The sequence below is a fragment of the Lampris incognitus genome, chromosome 2 (assembly GCF_029633865.1).
Source record: "Lampris incognitus isolate fLamInc1 chromosome 2, fLamInc1.hap2, whole genome shotgun sequence".
Taxonomy (NCBI): Eukaryota; Metazoa; Chordata; class Actinopteri; order Lampriformes; family Lampridae; genus Lampris; species Lampris incognitus.
Genome location: NC_079212.1, coordinates 92,385,120 through 92,402,154, shown reverse-complemented (window position 1 = coordinate 92,402,154; position 17,035 = coordinate 92,385,120). Strand labels below are relative to the sequence as shown.

The window sequence follows — 17,035 nt, the reverse complement described above, 5'->3', positions numbered from 1 at the left end:
CTATGTTTGCCATGTTTGTCTATGTCTGTCTTGCATATATATATATTATTTATATGTATATTTTATATATAATAAGGAACGAGTCCTTATTTTAAGGAACGGTTGGCAACCCTAGATGGAGTCCTCATCAGACCCTCATAGCGCACTTGCGCGTGGACACAGATCAGTAATTGGTTCTGCTTGTCGGCCATGTGCAGAACTTGCTGTACATCTTGTAGCCCTGTTTGTAACCGGACATTGAGGGGGAAAGGAATCTTTTCATTATAATCTCACTCTTCAGTAAGCACACATCTGAGACATGCACCCAGATTTTTACCTGATGTTGCCCCGTTTCCAGTTGTGTAGCGGGAAAGTTTCATAGCAGAGAAAGAAAACTCACAAAAACCATGTCTTTTCGTGTCATAGTCACGAATAATTAATCTATGAATTTGTGCTTTGCAACACGTATTTAAAAAACCGTGCTGACCAGCACGAGATACAAACCGTATTTCAGTTGGACCGCTGTTTCGTGACGGATGAGACATGGTGGATGATACATGACGGATGAGACAAGACGGACGAGGCATGACAGATGAGACATGACGGATGAGACATGACTGATGAGACATAATGGATGATACATGACTGATGAGACATGATGGATGATACATGACGGATGATACATGACTGATGAGACATAATGGATGATACATGACGGATGAGACATGACGGATAAGACATGACGGATGAGACATGACGGATGAGACATGAGTGATGATAAATGACGGATGATACATGACGGATGAGACATGACTGATGAGACATAACGGATGATACATGACGGATGAGACATGACTGATGAGACATGACGGATGATACATGACGGATGAGACATGACGGATGATACATGACGGATGAGACAAGACGGATGTTACATGACTGATGAGACATGGTGGATGATACATGACGGATGAGACAAGACGGACGAGGCATGACAGATGAGACATGACGGATGAGACATGACTGATGAGACATAATGGATGATACATGACTGATGAGACATGGTGGATGATACATGATGGATGATACATGACGGATGATACATGATGGATGAGACAAGACGGACGAGACATGACGGATGAGACATGACGGATGAGACATGAGTGATGATAAATGACGGATGATACATGACGGATGAGACATGACTGATGAGACATGACGGATGATACATGACGGATGAGACATGACTGATGAGACATGACGGATGAGACATGACGGATGATACATGACAGATGAGACAAGACGGATGAGACAAGACGGACGAGGCATGACAGATGAGACATGACTGATGAGACATAATGGATGATACATGACGGATGAGACATGACGGATAAGACATGACGGATGAGACATGACGGTGTGAATGTGAAAGTTTTCTTCAGAGACTTGGAGTGCCTTGGTGCCTGTCTCGGTCTTGGCAGACGTCTGCTTGTGTCTTGGCTCGTGAGGACTGACTACAAAAACGTCCCTGTGAGGGACGAGTTTGAGCAAAATGCATCTGACAGGGAACATGTTGATGTAAACACTGTGTGTGTCTGTGTGTGTGTTTGTGTGTGTGTCTGTCTGTGTGTGTGTGTTCAGCCACAATCTGCTCAGGTTTGACGTTATTTATGTGCTTTGAACAGACAGTTTTTGTTTTTAGGTAAGAAAGCCTACGCAAACATGTCACTCAAAGGGCGTCCGGGTAGTGTGGCGGTCTGTTCCGTTTCCTACCAGCGCGGGGATCGCCTGTTCGAATCCCGGCTTTGTCGGGCATCCCTACTGACACAGTTGGCCGTGTCTGCGGGTGGGAAGCCGGATGTGAGTATGCAATAATTGATTACATTTCACCCTTCACATTGAAGGGGGTAACTCACTTCAACCACCACCTGGGTGGTGCACAGCAGCCATTTTGCACCAGAACGCTCACCACACATCAGCCTGAGGTGGAGAGGGAGGAATCATTGAGCCATTTACACGGGGAGATGAGTAGGTGGCCAGATGGAGAGAGCCAGGTTGGGAATTTTGCCAGGACACCGGGGGGACCCCCTATTATAAGTGCCACGGGATCTTTAATGACCACAGTGAGTCAGGACCTCGTCCGAAGGACGGCATCTCCCACAGCACAGTGTCCCCATCACTGCACTGGGACATAGTATTTGTTTTTATTTTTAGGACCCTACTGGACCCCTACTGGCCCACCAACACCACTCACAGCAGCAACTCAGGTTTCCCGGGAGGTCTCCCATCCAAGTACTAGCCAAGTCCATACCTGCTTAGCTTCTGTCATTTGGCAGAGCCAGGGTGCATGTTGGTATGGCTGCCGGCAAATGTGTCCTGGTCGCGATATTATGAACCCTACATAGCCCTCGCCAAAATCCTGTACCCTGTCCCAAATCTCGCGAACGGACGCCGGATTTCCGCTGCGTTGCTAAGGAAACAATCAACTATCAACTCGGTGCGAAGCAAAGCTAACGTTAGCTACCTTCAATTTTGTAATTTTGTATTTTTCGCAATTTTGGACAGCTGGCTGCTTTTGTAATTTTGGACTGCTGGCTGTCAACAACAGAACGGAGGTAAGTAACGTTAGTTGTCACACGCCTCTGCTCCTTGGATACGTTATTGGTATTATATTAATGTTGATTGTGGATAACTTAGACAGGTTAAATTGTGGGTGTACAGCGTTTCCTTGATGAGCGCTAACCCCATAACAACATATTTTCGCGTTGCTACGGTGGCGCACACGTGACAAAGCCAGAAACGGGATTTTGGCGAGGCCTATGTAGGGTTCATAATATCGCGTCCTGGTCGCTGCTCTAGCGCCTCCTGTGGTCGGTCGGGGGCTCCTGTTCGGGGGGGGGGCTGGGGGGAATAGCGTGATCCTCCCACGCGCTACGTCTCCCCGGCGAAACGCCTCACTGTCAGGTGAAAAGAAGCGGCTGGCGACTCCACATGTATCGGAGGAGGCATGTGGTAGTCTGCAACCCTCCCCGGATCGGCAGAGGGGGGTGGAGCAGCGACTGGGACGGCTCGGAAGGATGGGGTAACTGGTCAAGTACAATTGGGGGAGGGAGTCATCGAAAAGCCAAACCAGTCTTGAAGGTGGGGGTAGGGGGTTAGGTGTTGTGGTCTTGTATTGGTCCAGCAGGATGCAGGGTCGCGTCGACCCCACACAAGAAGGGCTGCTGTCACTCGTTCTGTTGAGACCGCAGAGATCAGGTGACCTTGGTCTCGCTCAAAGATGAGCGATCCTGTGTTGCATCGTCTCTGCATGTAGGAGGATAACAGGGTTCCCATGTTTGCGATGGAAATCCCTGCAGCACGGCGAGTGAGTCTTGCGCTACCGTACTTCGGAGATCAAACATCCTTGCCGGAAGTGTGTCACGGCCTTCTGCCGAGTCCTAAATGAAATCCCTAAAATTGTGAACGCGTTTCCTGTTCCTCCTCTCTTTTCAGATGGCATCCACTCCGTGTCCGCCCAGTGCCTTCTCCAGGTCACCATCATCACGGACGAGATGCTGTCCAACAGCATCACGTTGCGGCTGGCCAACACCTCCCAGGAACACTTCCTGTCCCTGCTGCTGGCCCAGTTCCTGGACGGCGTCGCTCGCGTGCTGTCCGCCACCCGCGAGGACGTGGTGGTCTTCAACATCCAAGACGACACGGACGTCAGCGCCCGGATCCTCAACGTCAGCCTGTCCGTGGCGGTGCCCATTGCCGGGGAAGGCCACCGGCACGGCGCGCTCAGGCGGGCGGGTGACAGGGTCGGGAGGGGGGCGGGTAGCGGCGGGGCGGAGTTCTTCGGCTCGGAGGAGCTCCAGGAGAGGCTGTATTTGAATCGCAGCCTGCTGGCGCGGATCTCCTCCCAGGAGGTGCTGCCCTTCGACGACAACATCTGCCTGCGCGAGCCCTGCGAGAACTACATGAAGTGCGTGTCGGTGCTGAAGTTCGACAGCCTGGCGCCGTTCGTCGCGTCCGACACCATCCTGTTCCGGCCCATCCACCCCATTGCGGGTCTGCGCTGCCGCTGCCCCGCCGGCTTCACGGGAGACTACTGCGAGACGGAGATCGACCTGTGCTACTCCAAACCCTGTGGGGCGCACGGGGTGTGCCGCAGCAGAGAGGGGGGCTACACCTGCGAGTGCCTGGACGACTACACCGGTAAGAACACACACACATACACACACACACACACACACACACACACACACACACACACACACACACACACAAGCTGGTAACACAACTGTGAGAATCCGAGCTACTCAGGAGCCGTCAAGTTCCAACGCAACCGGATGTAGAACATTGAAGGGGAAACATTTCAGCTTAGCTCTCCATCCACGCCCCCTCCTTTCCAAATGGTAGTCTTCTTTCCATAACTACCACGCACCCCCCCCCCACCCCCTCTCTGCTGTGTTGACAGACCGTGCGGGTCTTCCACAGGGATGACCCCCAGCTCTGCACACAAAGGAGCTGCTGCGGACGATGACGTATTTATCGGATAATCCCCCTCGTCGCCAGCCACGGCCGAGGTAAACCTCACCGGGCCTGTCAGGTTCCCCCCACACGTGACTCCTAAGGTCACCGACGGGCGTCCTTTAATTTGATCTGGAAACGATCTGCGGGAAGGCTGCAGTCGGGGTCCACATGTCACGTGGGGAAAAGTTGGCCTGCTTGCGTAAAAGAAACAGTTTGCACCGAAACCAGAACCGCAGCGCGCGTGATACCGTAGCGCGCGTGATAAGCTAAAGGGGGCAGTGAATATGAGCTAAGCATTGAGTTTTAAACTTATTTCAAAGCTGCCTTTGTGTTGCTGGTTAACAACGCAAGTTTCTGGGGGCGTCCGGGTGGCGTAGCGGTCTATTCCTTTGCCTACCAACACGGGGACCGCCGGTTCGAATCCCCCTGTTACATCCGGCTTGGTCGGGCGTCCCTACAGACACAGTTGGCCGTGTCTGCGGGTGTGAAGCCGGATGTGGGTATGTGTCCTGCACTAGCGCCTCCTCTGGTCGGTCGGGGTGCCTGTTCCGGGTGGAACGGGAACTGGGGGGAATAGCGTGATCCTCCCATGCGCTACGTCTCTCTGGGGAAACTCCTCGCTGTCAGGTGAAAAGAAGCGGCTGGCGACTCCACGTGTATGGGAGGAGGCATATGGTAGTCTGCAGCCCTCCCCGGATCGGCAGAGGGGGTGGAGCAGAGACCGGGACGGCTTGGAAGAGTGGGGTAGTTAGCCAGCCAAAAAAAAATAAAGCCATTTTTTAAAGAAAGGTGAATCAGTTCGTCTGGACACAACGTTCAGTGACAGAAACGTGTCATCATCATCTAAGTGAGCTCTTCAGTGTCAGCTGACTGCAGGCGTCCCCACCCTTATAAACAATACGGTGGCATAGTGATCGAAACCAACGACAGGTTTCGTATGCAAATATGGGTGTGACCATTAACCAGAGTTTCAATGGCCGTGTGTACTACATGGTAAATGGACTGCATTTACATAGTGTCTGTCTACTGACCCCTCAAAGCACTTTACAATGTATGCCTCACATCCACACACATCCACACACCGATGGTGGGGGCTGCCCTGCAAGGCCCCAACTGCTCATCAGGAGCAGTTGGGGGCTGCCCTGCAAGGCCCCAACTGCTCATCAGGAGCAGTTAGGGGTTCAGTGTCTTGCATTTCGGCACACTCTCTGGAGGAGACTGGGATCGAGCCAGCGACCTTCCGATTACTAGACGACCCGCTCTACCTCCTGAGCCAAGCCGCCTCACTGATAGACGACTGATGAAACGTTTTTGTCAGTAATCGTTGTGTCCAGATGAACCAAGTCACCTTTCTCTGGGTTTCTTACCTGGATTATGAGCATGCATGAATCCTGGGACGGCATGCAGCACGTTACCTGCACTCCCGTCCATAGGCCTACTGGTTGTGTCAGGAAGGGCATCCGATGTAAAATTTTGCCAAATCGGTATGCGGTTTGACAAGACCATACCGGATCAGTCAAGGCCCAGGTTAACAACGGCCGCCGTTGGTGCTGTGCCCTCACAGGGTACCAATGGAAACTATAAAATCCGCTGTGGCAACCCCTTTAGTTGACTGGTTAGTGCAGTCGCCTGTGGTGCGGAGGACCCGGGTTCGCATCCCGGCTGCGGCGGTTCCCGACTGCCCCCCCCAATTCGCTACATTGGTATCAGAAGTGGGATGGTGAGACTGCGAGGCCATCGGAAGCGCGTGCGCCCAGAGGGCGTGAGGGAGTTGGTATGCTATAGACGCACTTCCTGGAGGGGGGCGGTAGTGTTAACGACCATGACTGAGTAGACTCGCCAGCCGGTCCTGAAAAACAGGGAACAAGCCGGAAGAAGAAGACGATTATTGAGCATGCATAAAGACAATGGGGTTTTTATTGTCGCAGTGAATTTTGGGGGGGAATCTGGACGTTTCCCAGACTGTATTCCTATGAACACACCCAGCCCAAGGTGCGATGAGGCGGAAGTGCTCGGTGTCTACTCGACTTTAAGAGGGACCGTTACTGTGCCAGGAGTGTGATACGATGGAGAAAGCAACAGGGGGTACGATGACCAGAAGAAAGGCCCTGAGAGCGATAATGGAAGTGAATGATGAATTATAGATGGCTGCAGATAGCGGGTGTCTCCTGCCCTGGCCGCTGAATGCCCCCTTGTAAGAGGAAATATTATTTGGATGAAAACTGTAAGTTCATACAGCCACAATTGTTGGACCGATGCAGTCAAAAAACGAAGAAAAAAATGTTGGGAGGCACAGAAGATGCAGAAGATAATGAGGCACTTGGATGTAATTCATCACTAGATTCTGCAGTCCATTACTCTGCTTGGCTTGCCCCCCCCCCCTTTTTTGCACTGGCTGTAGCTACTGACTGGAAATGTTATGCAGCCTTTGTTCCAAAAATTATGCACATCCTCAAGGGGTTAAAGACTGTCTAGTCTTACTTCTCTTATAGTGTGGGGGGGAGGGGGGGAAGAAGAGGAGGAAGATGATGAGAAGAGGGGAGGAATTAGAATATGCAAATATGAATGAATACTACTTGGATGTTCCCCCCCATCTCTCTGCTGAGGGGTTAAGTGGGTCAGACCTCTGACTTCTCAGTTGTCCTCGTAGCATTGGACGTGTCCACCGCTGGTCTTCCAAGCACCGCTGCGGCGGTCCTGCCGCCGTCCACGTGCCGTGTCTCATCATTATCATTACTGACGCAATTAATGTTATTTTACCTCACAAACCACTCGTAGTCCGGGGCATTATTTGCTGTATAGATGCCATGCAGGGTGTCCGGCTAAGCGTGGCAGTCTATTCCGTTGCCTACCAACAAGGGGATCGCCGGTTCGAATCCCTGTGTTACCTCCAGCTTGGTCGGGCGTCCCTACAGACACAATTGGCCGTGTCTGCGGGTGGGAAGCCGGATGTGTCCTGGTCGCTGCACTAGCGCCTCCTCTGGTCGGCCGGGGCGCCTGTTCAGGGGGGAGGGGGGGAACTGGGGGGGATAGCGTGATCCTCCCACGCGCTACGCCCCCTGGTGAAACTCCTCACTGTCAGGTGAAAAGGAGCGGCTGGCGACTCCACATGTATGGGAGGAGGCGTGTGACCGGGACGGCTCGGAAGAGTGGGGTGACAATTGGGGAGAAAAGGGGGGGGTTGCCTTGCAGATGTTTGTTCTACAACCCTGTAACCCTGATGACGTGTACCCTACCCGATAGTAGAGGACGTTTCTCTCCCAGTGGCGCAGCAGCCCAACACGCCCCCCTCCCCCCCTTTATTGAAATTACACGATTTATATATATTTATATCGCTGGACGAATGATCACTTCACGTAAGTGCAGCTTCCAGAGAAAGCGAACATGGCTCAGAACGATTTTCAAGCTGAGTTTCCCTTCGAGCAGTGTTGCAACGCTCGTTGTGTTGGCGTTGTGTTGGCCTATTGGGGGTCTCGCTATAAAGAGTGGTACCACCACTACACCGTGTCCATCTTAAAAGCTTTTTCTCTCGTTTCAGCCCACCGTTACTGAGACTGAAGTGCTCTGTGTGTGTGTGTGTGTGTGTGTGTGGGCTCAGTCATGCATAGACCAGGTTGAGTGATACTCACACGCACTCAATACACCGTTGTGGGTGTTAGCGCTGAACCTTGTGTGCTTTTAAGAGAGGGGGGGAGAGAGAGAAGGAGAGAGAGAGGGAGAGAGAGGGAGAGCGAGAGAGAGCGGTTTGTTATGTGGATGAAAGATGGGTGTTGATTTTATGGGGTCAGAAAGGGCCTGCACAGCACAGCATTGTCATAGCTATCTGCGTCAGGCTTTGTGAGACTGAGGAAAGACCCCAGATGCCATTACATCCAGCATTACATCCATTACATCCAGCATTACATCCATTACATCCAGCATTACATCCATTATTACATTCAGCAGTACATCCAGCATTACATCCAGCGTTACATTCAGCATTACACCCAGCATTACACCCAGCATTACATCCAGCATTACACCAAGCATTACACCCAGCATTACACCCAGCATTACACCCAGCATTACATCCATTAAATCCAGCATTACATCCAGCGTTACACCCAGCGTTACATCCAACGTTACATCCAGCATTACATCCATTACATCCAGTATTACATCCAGCATTACATCCATTACATCCAGCATTACACCCAGCATTACATCCAGCATTACACCCAGCATTACATCCAGCATTACATCCAGCATTACACCCAGCATTACACCCAGCATTAAATCCAGCATTACATCCAGCGTTACACCCAGCGTTACATCCAGCGTTACATCCATTATATCCAGTATTACATCCAGCATTGCATCCATTACATCCAGCATTACATCCAGCATTACACCCAGCATTACATCCAGCATTACATCCAGCATTACACCCAGCATTACATCCAGCATTACACCCAGCATTACATCCAGCATTACATCCAGCATTACACCCAGCATTACACCCAGCGTTACATCCATTACATCCAGCATTACAGCATTACACCCAGCATTACACCCAGCATTACATCCAGCATTACACCCAGCATTACATCCAGCGTTACATCCAGCATTACACCCAGCATTACATCCAGCATTACACCAAGCATTACATCCAGCATTACACCCAGCATTACAGCAAGCATTACGTCCAGCATTACACCCAGCATTACACCCAACATTACATCCAGCATTACACCCAGCATTACACCCAGCATTACATCCAGCGTTATATCCATTACATCCAGCATTAGACCCAGCATTACATCCAGCATTACACCCAGCATTACACCCAGCATTAAATCCAGCATTACATCCAGCGTTACACCCAGCGTTACATCCAGCGTTACATCCATTATATCCAGTATTACATCCAGCATTGCATCCATTACATCCAGCATTACATCCAGCATTACACCCAGCATTACATCCAGCATTACATCCAGCATTACACCCAGCATTACATCCAGCATTACACCCAGCATTACATCCAGCATTACATCCAGCATTACACCCAGCATTACACCCAGCGTTACATCCATTACATCCAGCATTACAGCATTACACCCAGCATTACACCCAGCATTACATCCAGCATTACACCCAGCATTACATCCAGCGTTACATCCAGCATTACACCCAGCATTACATCCAGCATTACACCAAGCATTACATCCAGCATTACACCCAGCATTACAGCAAGCATTACGTCCAGCATTACACCCAGCATTACACCCAACATTACATCCAGCATTACACCCAGCATTACACCCAGCATTACATCCAGCGTTATATCCATTACATCCAGCATTAGACCCAGCATTACATCCAGCATGACACCCAGCATTACATCCAGCGTTACATCCAGCGTTACATCCATTACATCCAGTATTACACCCAGCGTTACATCCAGCATTACATCCAGTGTTACATCCAGCATGGCTGTTTTGCCAAGAGAATTAACATACTTGTATATTCGTCTGTAAGCCAGTGATACTGAGCTGTCCAGCCAGGCCTTCTCTGCTGTCGGTTCAAGCAAGGTCGTTCGGACAGCTTATAAAAGGGCTCGAGGGGGCATCCCGGGTGGCGTAGCAGTCTATACCGTTGCCTACCAACACAGAGATCACCGGTTCGAATCCCCGTGTTACCTCCGGCTTGGTCGGGGCGTCCCTACAGACACAATTGGCTGTGTCTGCGGGTGGGAGGCTGGGTGTGGGTATTTTGCTGCACTAGCGCCTCCTCTGGTCGGTCGGAGCGCCTGGTCAGGGGGGAGGGGGAACTGGGGGGGAATAGCGTGATCCTCCCACGCTCTACGTCCCCCTGGTGAAACTCCTCACTGTCAGATGAAAAGAAGCGGCTGGCAACTCCACAGGTATCGGAGGAGGCATGTGGTAGTCTGCAGTGGGGTAATTGGCTGGATGCAATTGGGGAGGAAAAGGGGGGATCCCCCCCCCCATAAAAAGGCTTGACTTATCGGATGGATTTTGCTCAGTAATCTACAAGTCTCAGCGTTCAGCCTTGGCGGATGTTAAAATTCAAACGCTATCCAGTTCTGCCACAGTGTGTTGATATGTGTGTTGATGTGTGTGTTGACGTGTGTGTTGATGTGTGTGTTGACGTGTGGTCCATTTGCTTGTTTGCATGTGTGAGCTTGTGTTCTGTGTGCACATTTTTTGTGTGCACTTACTTGCAAGCTCTTACACAAACAAGTGTGTGTGTGTGCATGTCCTGGCTTGTGTGTGTGTGTGTGTGTGTGTGTGTAAGCGCTAAATTGCTCACTTATGTGGGTTGGCAGGTGAGTGCTGAATAGCTGTTATCTTGTGTATGATGGTGATGTGAATGCATGAACAGTCTGTGGAATGTCTCTGTTATGCAGTGCACGCGCGTGTGTGCGCGTGGTGTAAAACGGTTGGCCCGTGGGCGTTGCCAGATGGTGGTCGGGTAGAAAGTGGAAAAAACTACAGACGACAGCTGTCACCGTTCTTTGTTTTTGCACAGAACAAAGTGAACAAATTAGCCCATGCCTCGCCCAGTCAGTCTTAGGATGGAGAGCACAGACTCGGGATCCCTCCTCTGACCCACTGGGCTGCTCGCCAGCTGCTTCCCCCTTCCTCACACAAACAAGCCTCGGTCAGAGCGTTTCCTGACTCTTCACACTCCACCGTTCCTGCAAATGCCACGAGTGATTTTCCACAGACTAAGCGCTGACCTCCACATGTCCCTTACAGACAGCCTGCCTCTGACTGGGGTTTATTATAGTGTTCAGTGGGGGGGGGGTGTATCATGCTGTAGTTGAAGCCCTCATCTTGTATTGCACATGGCTGAGGCCTCGTGTTGTTATTGTGTGGACGGCTAAAAGTGCGCCGAAACGAAACACGGAGCGAGTGTTTTCCTTCACCGGAGCAGCTCACACCACCATGGACCTTCCTCCAGAAGCACCATCTGAGGGAAGTAGAGAGGACTTAAAAAACCCGTCCCTACGTCCCTCTCGGAAGAGTGGGGTAATTGGCCGAATACGATTTGGGAGGGGTGGCGCAGTGGTTCGCGCGGTCGCCTCACAGCAAGAAGGTCCTGGGTTCGAGCCCCGGGGTAGTCCAACCTTGGTGGGTCGTCCCGGGTCGTCCTCTGTGTGGAGTTCGCATGTTCTCCCCGTGTCTGCGTGGGTTTCCTGTGGGTGCTCCGGTTTCCTCCCACAGTCCAAAGACATGTAGGTCACATGGATCGGCCGTGCTAAATTGTCCCCAGGTGTGAATATGTGTGTGGGCCCTGTGATGGACTTGCAGCCTGTCCAGGGTGTCTCCCCGCCTCCTTCCCAATGACTGCTGGGACAGGCTCCAGCGTCCCCGCGACCCTACTTAACACAAGCGGCTTGGATAATGGATGGATGTTCACCAAGTCTCGCTTAAAACCATGGCAGAAGTGGGACAGACAGTCATTGTGTGTGTCAGTTGCGGACTGTACCTTTAAAGTGCGTCTCATTTAGACGGATTATCTCCTCATTCATCCCAGCAACATCCTGTGAGCCATTGCAGGTGTTTTACCTCGCGGCAGGATCCAGTCCTAGTCGTGTGTGTGTGTGTGGTTTAAAACCAGCCTGGCTTGGTGAGGAGGGGGTCCCAGTCTGCAGCTGTGTGCTGATGACGTGTCTTGAGGGAGCGTCCCACCTCCACCTCTCTGTCACTGTCACTGTGGGGGCAGAAATGATCCCCTGCTGTTACTCCCCAGCAGCCTAGACACACTTGTGTAAAGTCCAGGAAAGTCTGCAAGGGACCTCCTATATGCAAACGTCTTCTGTGGATGGGCGGACTGGCCCGTGGTCTCTCACAGTCACGTGGTTATAGTGTAGTATATGTCCCCAAGCCTTCTTCATATTGTTGTTTGCTATCAGTGAGACCTTCCTCCAAGTGTTACTAATGCCACAGGCCTGTTACTAATGCCACAGGCATGGGCGCGAGTCCATGACTACTGGGATGGCATCCGGCGCTGTACCTGCGCCCCCCTCTGCAGGGTTAGTGGTCGTGTCAGGAAGGGCATCCGACGTGACATTTTGCCAAATCATTATGCGGATTGACAAGACCCTACCGGGTCGGTCAAGGCCCTGATTGACAACAGCCCCCATTGGTGCCCTCACAGGGTACCGATGGAAACTATCAAACCCGCTGTGGCGACCCCTGAGGAACAGGGAACAAGCTGAAAGAAGAAGAAGGATGTTAAATAACGCCAAGGCTGAACGATATTGGGGGGAAAGATCAACGTTGCAACATTGTTGTTTGGTGGGATATGTGTTACAACGGTACAGAACACAAAAGAGCCACATAACTTCACCAGATACATGCAGCTTTCAACTTTCAAAGCTCCGTTTGCAGATAATTTATCGCTTTAGCGGTGGTTAGGATGATTTTAGATGGTGGGAAATAGGGCAGTTGTCCAGGAAGTCAGACTAAATCATGTTATGCGTCAGATGCACTGGAGTGTTTTTGTTCAAGATAAGTCATAAAACGCGAGGACCCTGCTAGATGTTGGTTTCCACCCAACTGTAAGACTGTCAGCCAAGTTGCATCCTTTGCAACGTGACTACTGCACATGTGTACCGTGCAGCGTCTTAGTCTGGAGTGAAGAGTTCTTCTGCCCTACCAGACGTGTTTCTGCCCTACTAGACGTGTTTCTGCCCTACCAGATGGGTTTCTGCCCTACCAGACATGTTTCTGCCCTACCAGATGTGTTTCTGCCCTACCAGCCGTGTTTCTGCCCTACCAGCCATGTTTCTGCCCTACCAGACGTGTTTCTGCCCTACCAGATGTGTTTCTGCCCTACCAGATGTGTTTCTGCCCTACCAGACGTGTTTCTGCCCTACCAGCCGTGTTTCTGCCCTACCAGACGTGTTTCTGCCCTACCAGACGTGTTTCTGCCCTACGAGACGTGTTTCTGAGTGTTTCCGTTTGTGCGAGGCAGAATGACAGCCCTGTCTCTGGAGGTGGTGGTTGTGCAGTCAGATGGAGGCCAGCAGTGATAATGGGGGGGGGGGGGGGCAGCGATGTCTGAGGCAGGGTAGCGGGGAGGGGGGGGCTGGATTGATCGTGTTGCCATTGGGCGGTGTAATCGTGTGTTTTCAAACGAATGTCTTGATTTATTTATTATTAAATGATGTTAAAGTTGTAGTACTGGCCTGGAAACACAACGTGTTGCAGTAAGATGTGAGGAGTGAAGGTGTTTTCCTCTCGAGCTCCTTTTCCCCTGCGTTCATCCTGTACAGGACAGGGTAATGACTGGATAGAAACACCGGATATTTACCTCTCTCTCTCTCTCTCTCGCTCTCTCTCTCTCTCTCTCTCTCTCTCCATGTCAGTTCTTGTCTCTCTCTCTCTCTCTCTCTCTCTCTCTCTCTCTCTCTCTCTCCATGTTAGTTCTTGTCTCTCTCTCTCTCTCTCTCTCCATGTCAGTTCTTGTCTCTCTCTCTCTCTCTCTCTCTCTCTCTCTCTCCATGTCAGTTCTTGTCTCTCTCTCTCTCTCTCTCTCTCTCTCTCTCTCTCTCTCTCTCTCTCTCTCTCTCTCTCTCTCCATGTCAGTTCTTGTCTCTCTCTCTCTCTCCATGTCAGTTCTTGTCTCTCTCTCTCTCTCTCTCTCTCTCTCTCTCTCTCTCTCTCTCTCTCTCTCTCTCTCTCTCTCTCTCTCTCTCTCTCTCTCTCTCTCTCTCTCTCTCTCTCTCTCCATGTCAGTTCTTCTCTCTCTCTCTCTCTCTCTCTCTCTCTCCATGTCAGTTCTTCTCTCTCTCTCTCTCTCTCTCTCTCTCTCTCTCTCTCTCTCTCTCTCCATGTCAGTTCTTGTCTCTCTCTCTCTCCATGTCAGTTCGTGTCTCTCTCGCTCTCTCCGTGTCAGGTCTTGTCTCTCTGTCTCTCTCTCCATGTCAGTTCGTGTCTCTCTCGCTCTCTCCGTGTCAGTTCCTGTCTCTCTCTCTCTCTCCATGTCAGTTCTTGTCTCTCTCTCTCCTCTCTCTCTCTCTCTCTCTCTCTCTCTCTCTCTCTCTCTCTCTCTCTCTCTCTCTCTCTCTCTCTCTCTCTCTCTCTCTCCATGTCAGTCGTGTTACTGACGGACTTCTCAGACAGCAGTGAGCTTCTTGTGAAGCGACTCTTCTTCATTCAGCTGCCCCAACATAATAACTTTATGGGTCTTCCTCCGGTTCTCTGTGAGTTCCTAGCAGGGCCGCCCGCAGCTGATGGTTATTTTCAGTATTGATTCATCTATCGATTATTGTTTCAACGAATCGATTAATCGTGTAGTCTATAAATCGTCTACTATAATACCGAGCTGGAAGGCAAAGCTCTCAGTTTACCGGTCAATCTTCTGTTCCAGCCCTCACCCGTGGTCACGAGCTTTGGGTAGTGACCGAAAGGGGGCGATCTCGGGTACAAGCGGCTGAAATGAGTTTCCTCTGGGCTCAGCCTTAGAGACAGGGCGAGGAGCTCGAAGTAGAGCCGCTGCTGTTAGTACGTTTGTTAGATTAGCATTGTGTGTTTTCCGTTTTGTTTGTCAGGTAATATTTTCACTTTTTCAATTTCGCCATTCAAGTTCGACCATGTCTCTCTGAAGTTGAAATTGTTTAAAAATAGTATTATAGTTGTTAAGATGTTAATTTTGGTGTCAGACATACTAACATATGCAATGCCTTAATATCTGTATTTATCTTGACAGAATATAGAGTTTAAAAACCAGCGGTCATTTTGACTGCCCATGGTCGTTTTAGGTAGGGGTGAAACCCCGGTCATTCTAGTGTTAACAGTCAAGTCAATTTTATTTTCATAGCCCAGCCCAATATCACGAATAGTGAGCAAATAGCAATTATGGGGTGTTATCATGAGCGGGGGGCAGACTGAAAAGAGGCTGTATAAATTCAGCTGATGGAGCCAATGAAGGCCGCGTGCTGTCTGCCTGCCTTAATCGCTGATGGTGGCAGTAAACAGACAGCACGGGAGCTGGGATGGAGTCGGAGTAGCGTAAATAGAGCAGAGGAAATTGTGCTTAAATTATTCATTGTGGTCTCCTGTGGGTTTGTGGCTGTGAGGTGCCCCCCCCCCGACCACCAGCACCACCCTTCGTCTGTGCTGCCTGCCCAGCAACTTCCAGGTCTGCTGGGGCACCTGTGGCAGGCTTCGCCCCAGACGGACTTCCACAGACAGAGAAACAAACACACTGGCCATGCTCTCCCCCAGTTTGTAGGCGAGACCGAACCTGGCTCAGGTGTCCTCAGAGAGCAGGAGCAAGGAATAGACAGCACCACCAGATTAGATGCCTGCTACTGACAGCTACTGACAGGCGCACAGCAGCCACAGACAAACTGAAGTATCTCGTCTTTCAGATCTATTTTTGGTCCAGAGCACTGCAACACTTTTAAGAAATTACTGGTGTCTACCCCTGCTATTAAAGCCTTTGGTTTTATCTGTACTGCTGCCCGAATGGTCCCACCCTGTGTCCAGTTGATGGGCAAACAACGGTGCAGGCTGGTGAACCAATGTGGTTCACCAACCTGCAATGTTGTTCAACCGCAGGGGCTGATAAAGACCTTGCCCTCCCCGTCCACATAAAGGAGCAGACGGAGCTTGTTCCCCACAGCGAGTGAGGTCTGAATGGCTTACCAGACAGCCTGTACCGCAGTACAAGGTGTTCGTTTTCCAGCTGACGTGCAGGTTTTTGGTTTTTTTCTCCCCCCAAGAAGCATCAGTAAGAAAATGGCAGCAGACTGTCAGGGGCTGCCAGAGAACAGCAGCTGCACGTTGTTGCTCCTGCAGCAGAGCCAGTGCACCGATGCCAGTACAAGGCAATAAATATTCATGCTTTTTTTATTGGCCCGAATTTCTTTTTGCAAGTTAATTAATTTCCAACTCTGCAACTGTCGGTTATTCCGACCTCTGATTATTACCGTGTGTTTCTTTTCTGGCTGGTGAACGGATGTCCCACTACAACAGTAATGAAACAAAGGAACAATTATTTCAAGTCCTTCGAAAGCAGAGACGGCAGCGGAGTTGACAAAAGGTCTGTTTATCAACAGCCTCCATGAAGATGCGTGTGTGTGTGTGTGTTACAGCAGTGCTACACACAGCAGAAGTGTGTTCCACGCTGCTGACTGAGTGGCTTTGACACAAAGTCCAGCTCACACGTGGAAGCGCGCCGCCTTGGCCCAGCAACCACCACCGCCTCCCATCCGGAGAATGGAGACAAATGGCACATGTGGGCCGGGGGGCCGTGGAGAGCGGAGAGTCATTCACTGTGACACAGTTCCGTTGTCCGGGACCGTCCCCCCCCCCTGCCCCTGCCCCCGTCCCCTACCACATTACTGCTACTGTATGTGGAACCTGGCCCCGCCCCCTGTAGGTTTTTCCCCCTGCTCGAGGGCTGTGCAGTTGTTCAAATCGTCGGTACCTTTTGCAGGCCTCACTCGACACGGAGCTTGGGGTCACGTGATGCACGTGGGGCGTGGGACGCGTCTCCACAGCCGTCCTGCTCCCCACAG

General features: G+C 51.1%; 1 protein-coding gene across 1 annotated transcript in view; it reads left to right on the top strand.

Moving 5' to 3' along the window:
* Window positions 1-17,035, top strand: part of celsr2 (cadherin, EGF LAG seven-pass G-type receptor 2) — a 93,244-nt gene that overhangs the window by 29,414 nt on the left and 46,795 nt on the right. The window contains exon 2 of the mRNA XM_056273054.1: window positions 3,475-4,179. Coding sequence (XP_056129029.1) covers window positions 3,475-4,179 — 705 coding nt within the window. The remainder of the gene's footprint in view (window positions 1-3,474; window positions 4,180-17,035) is intronic.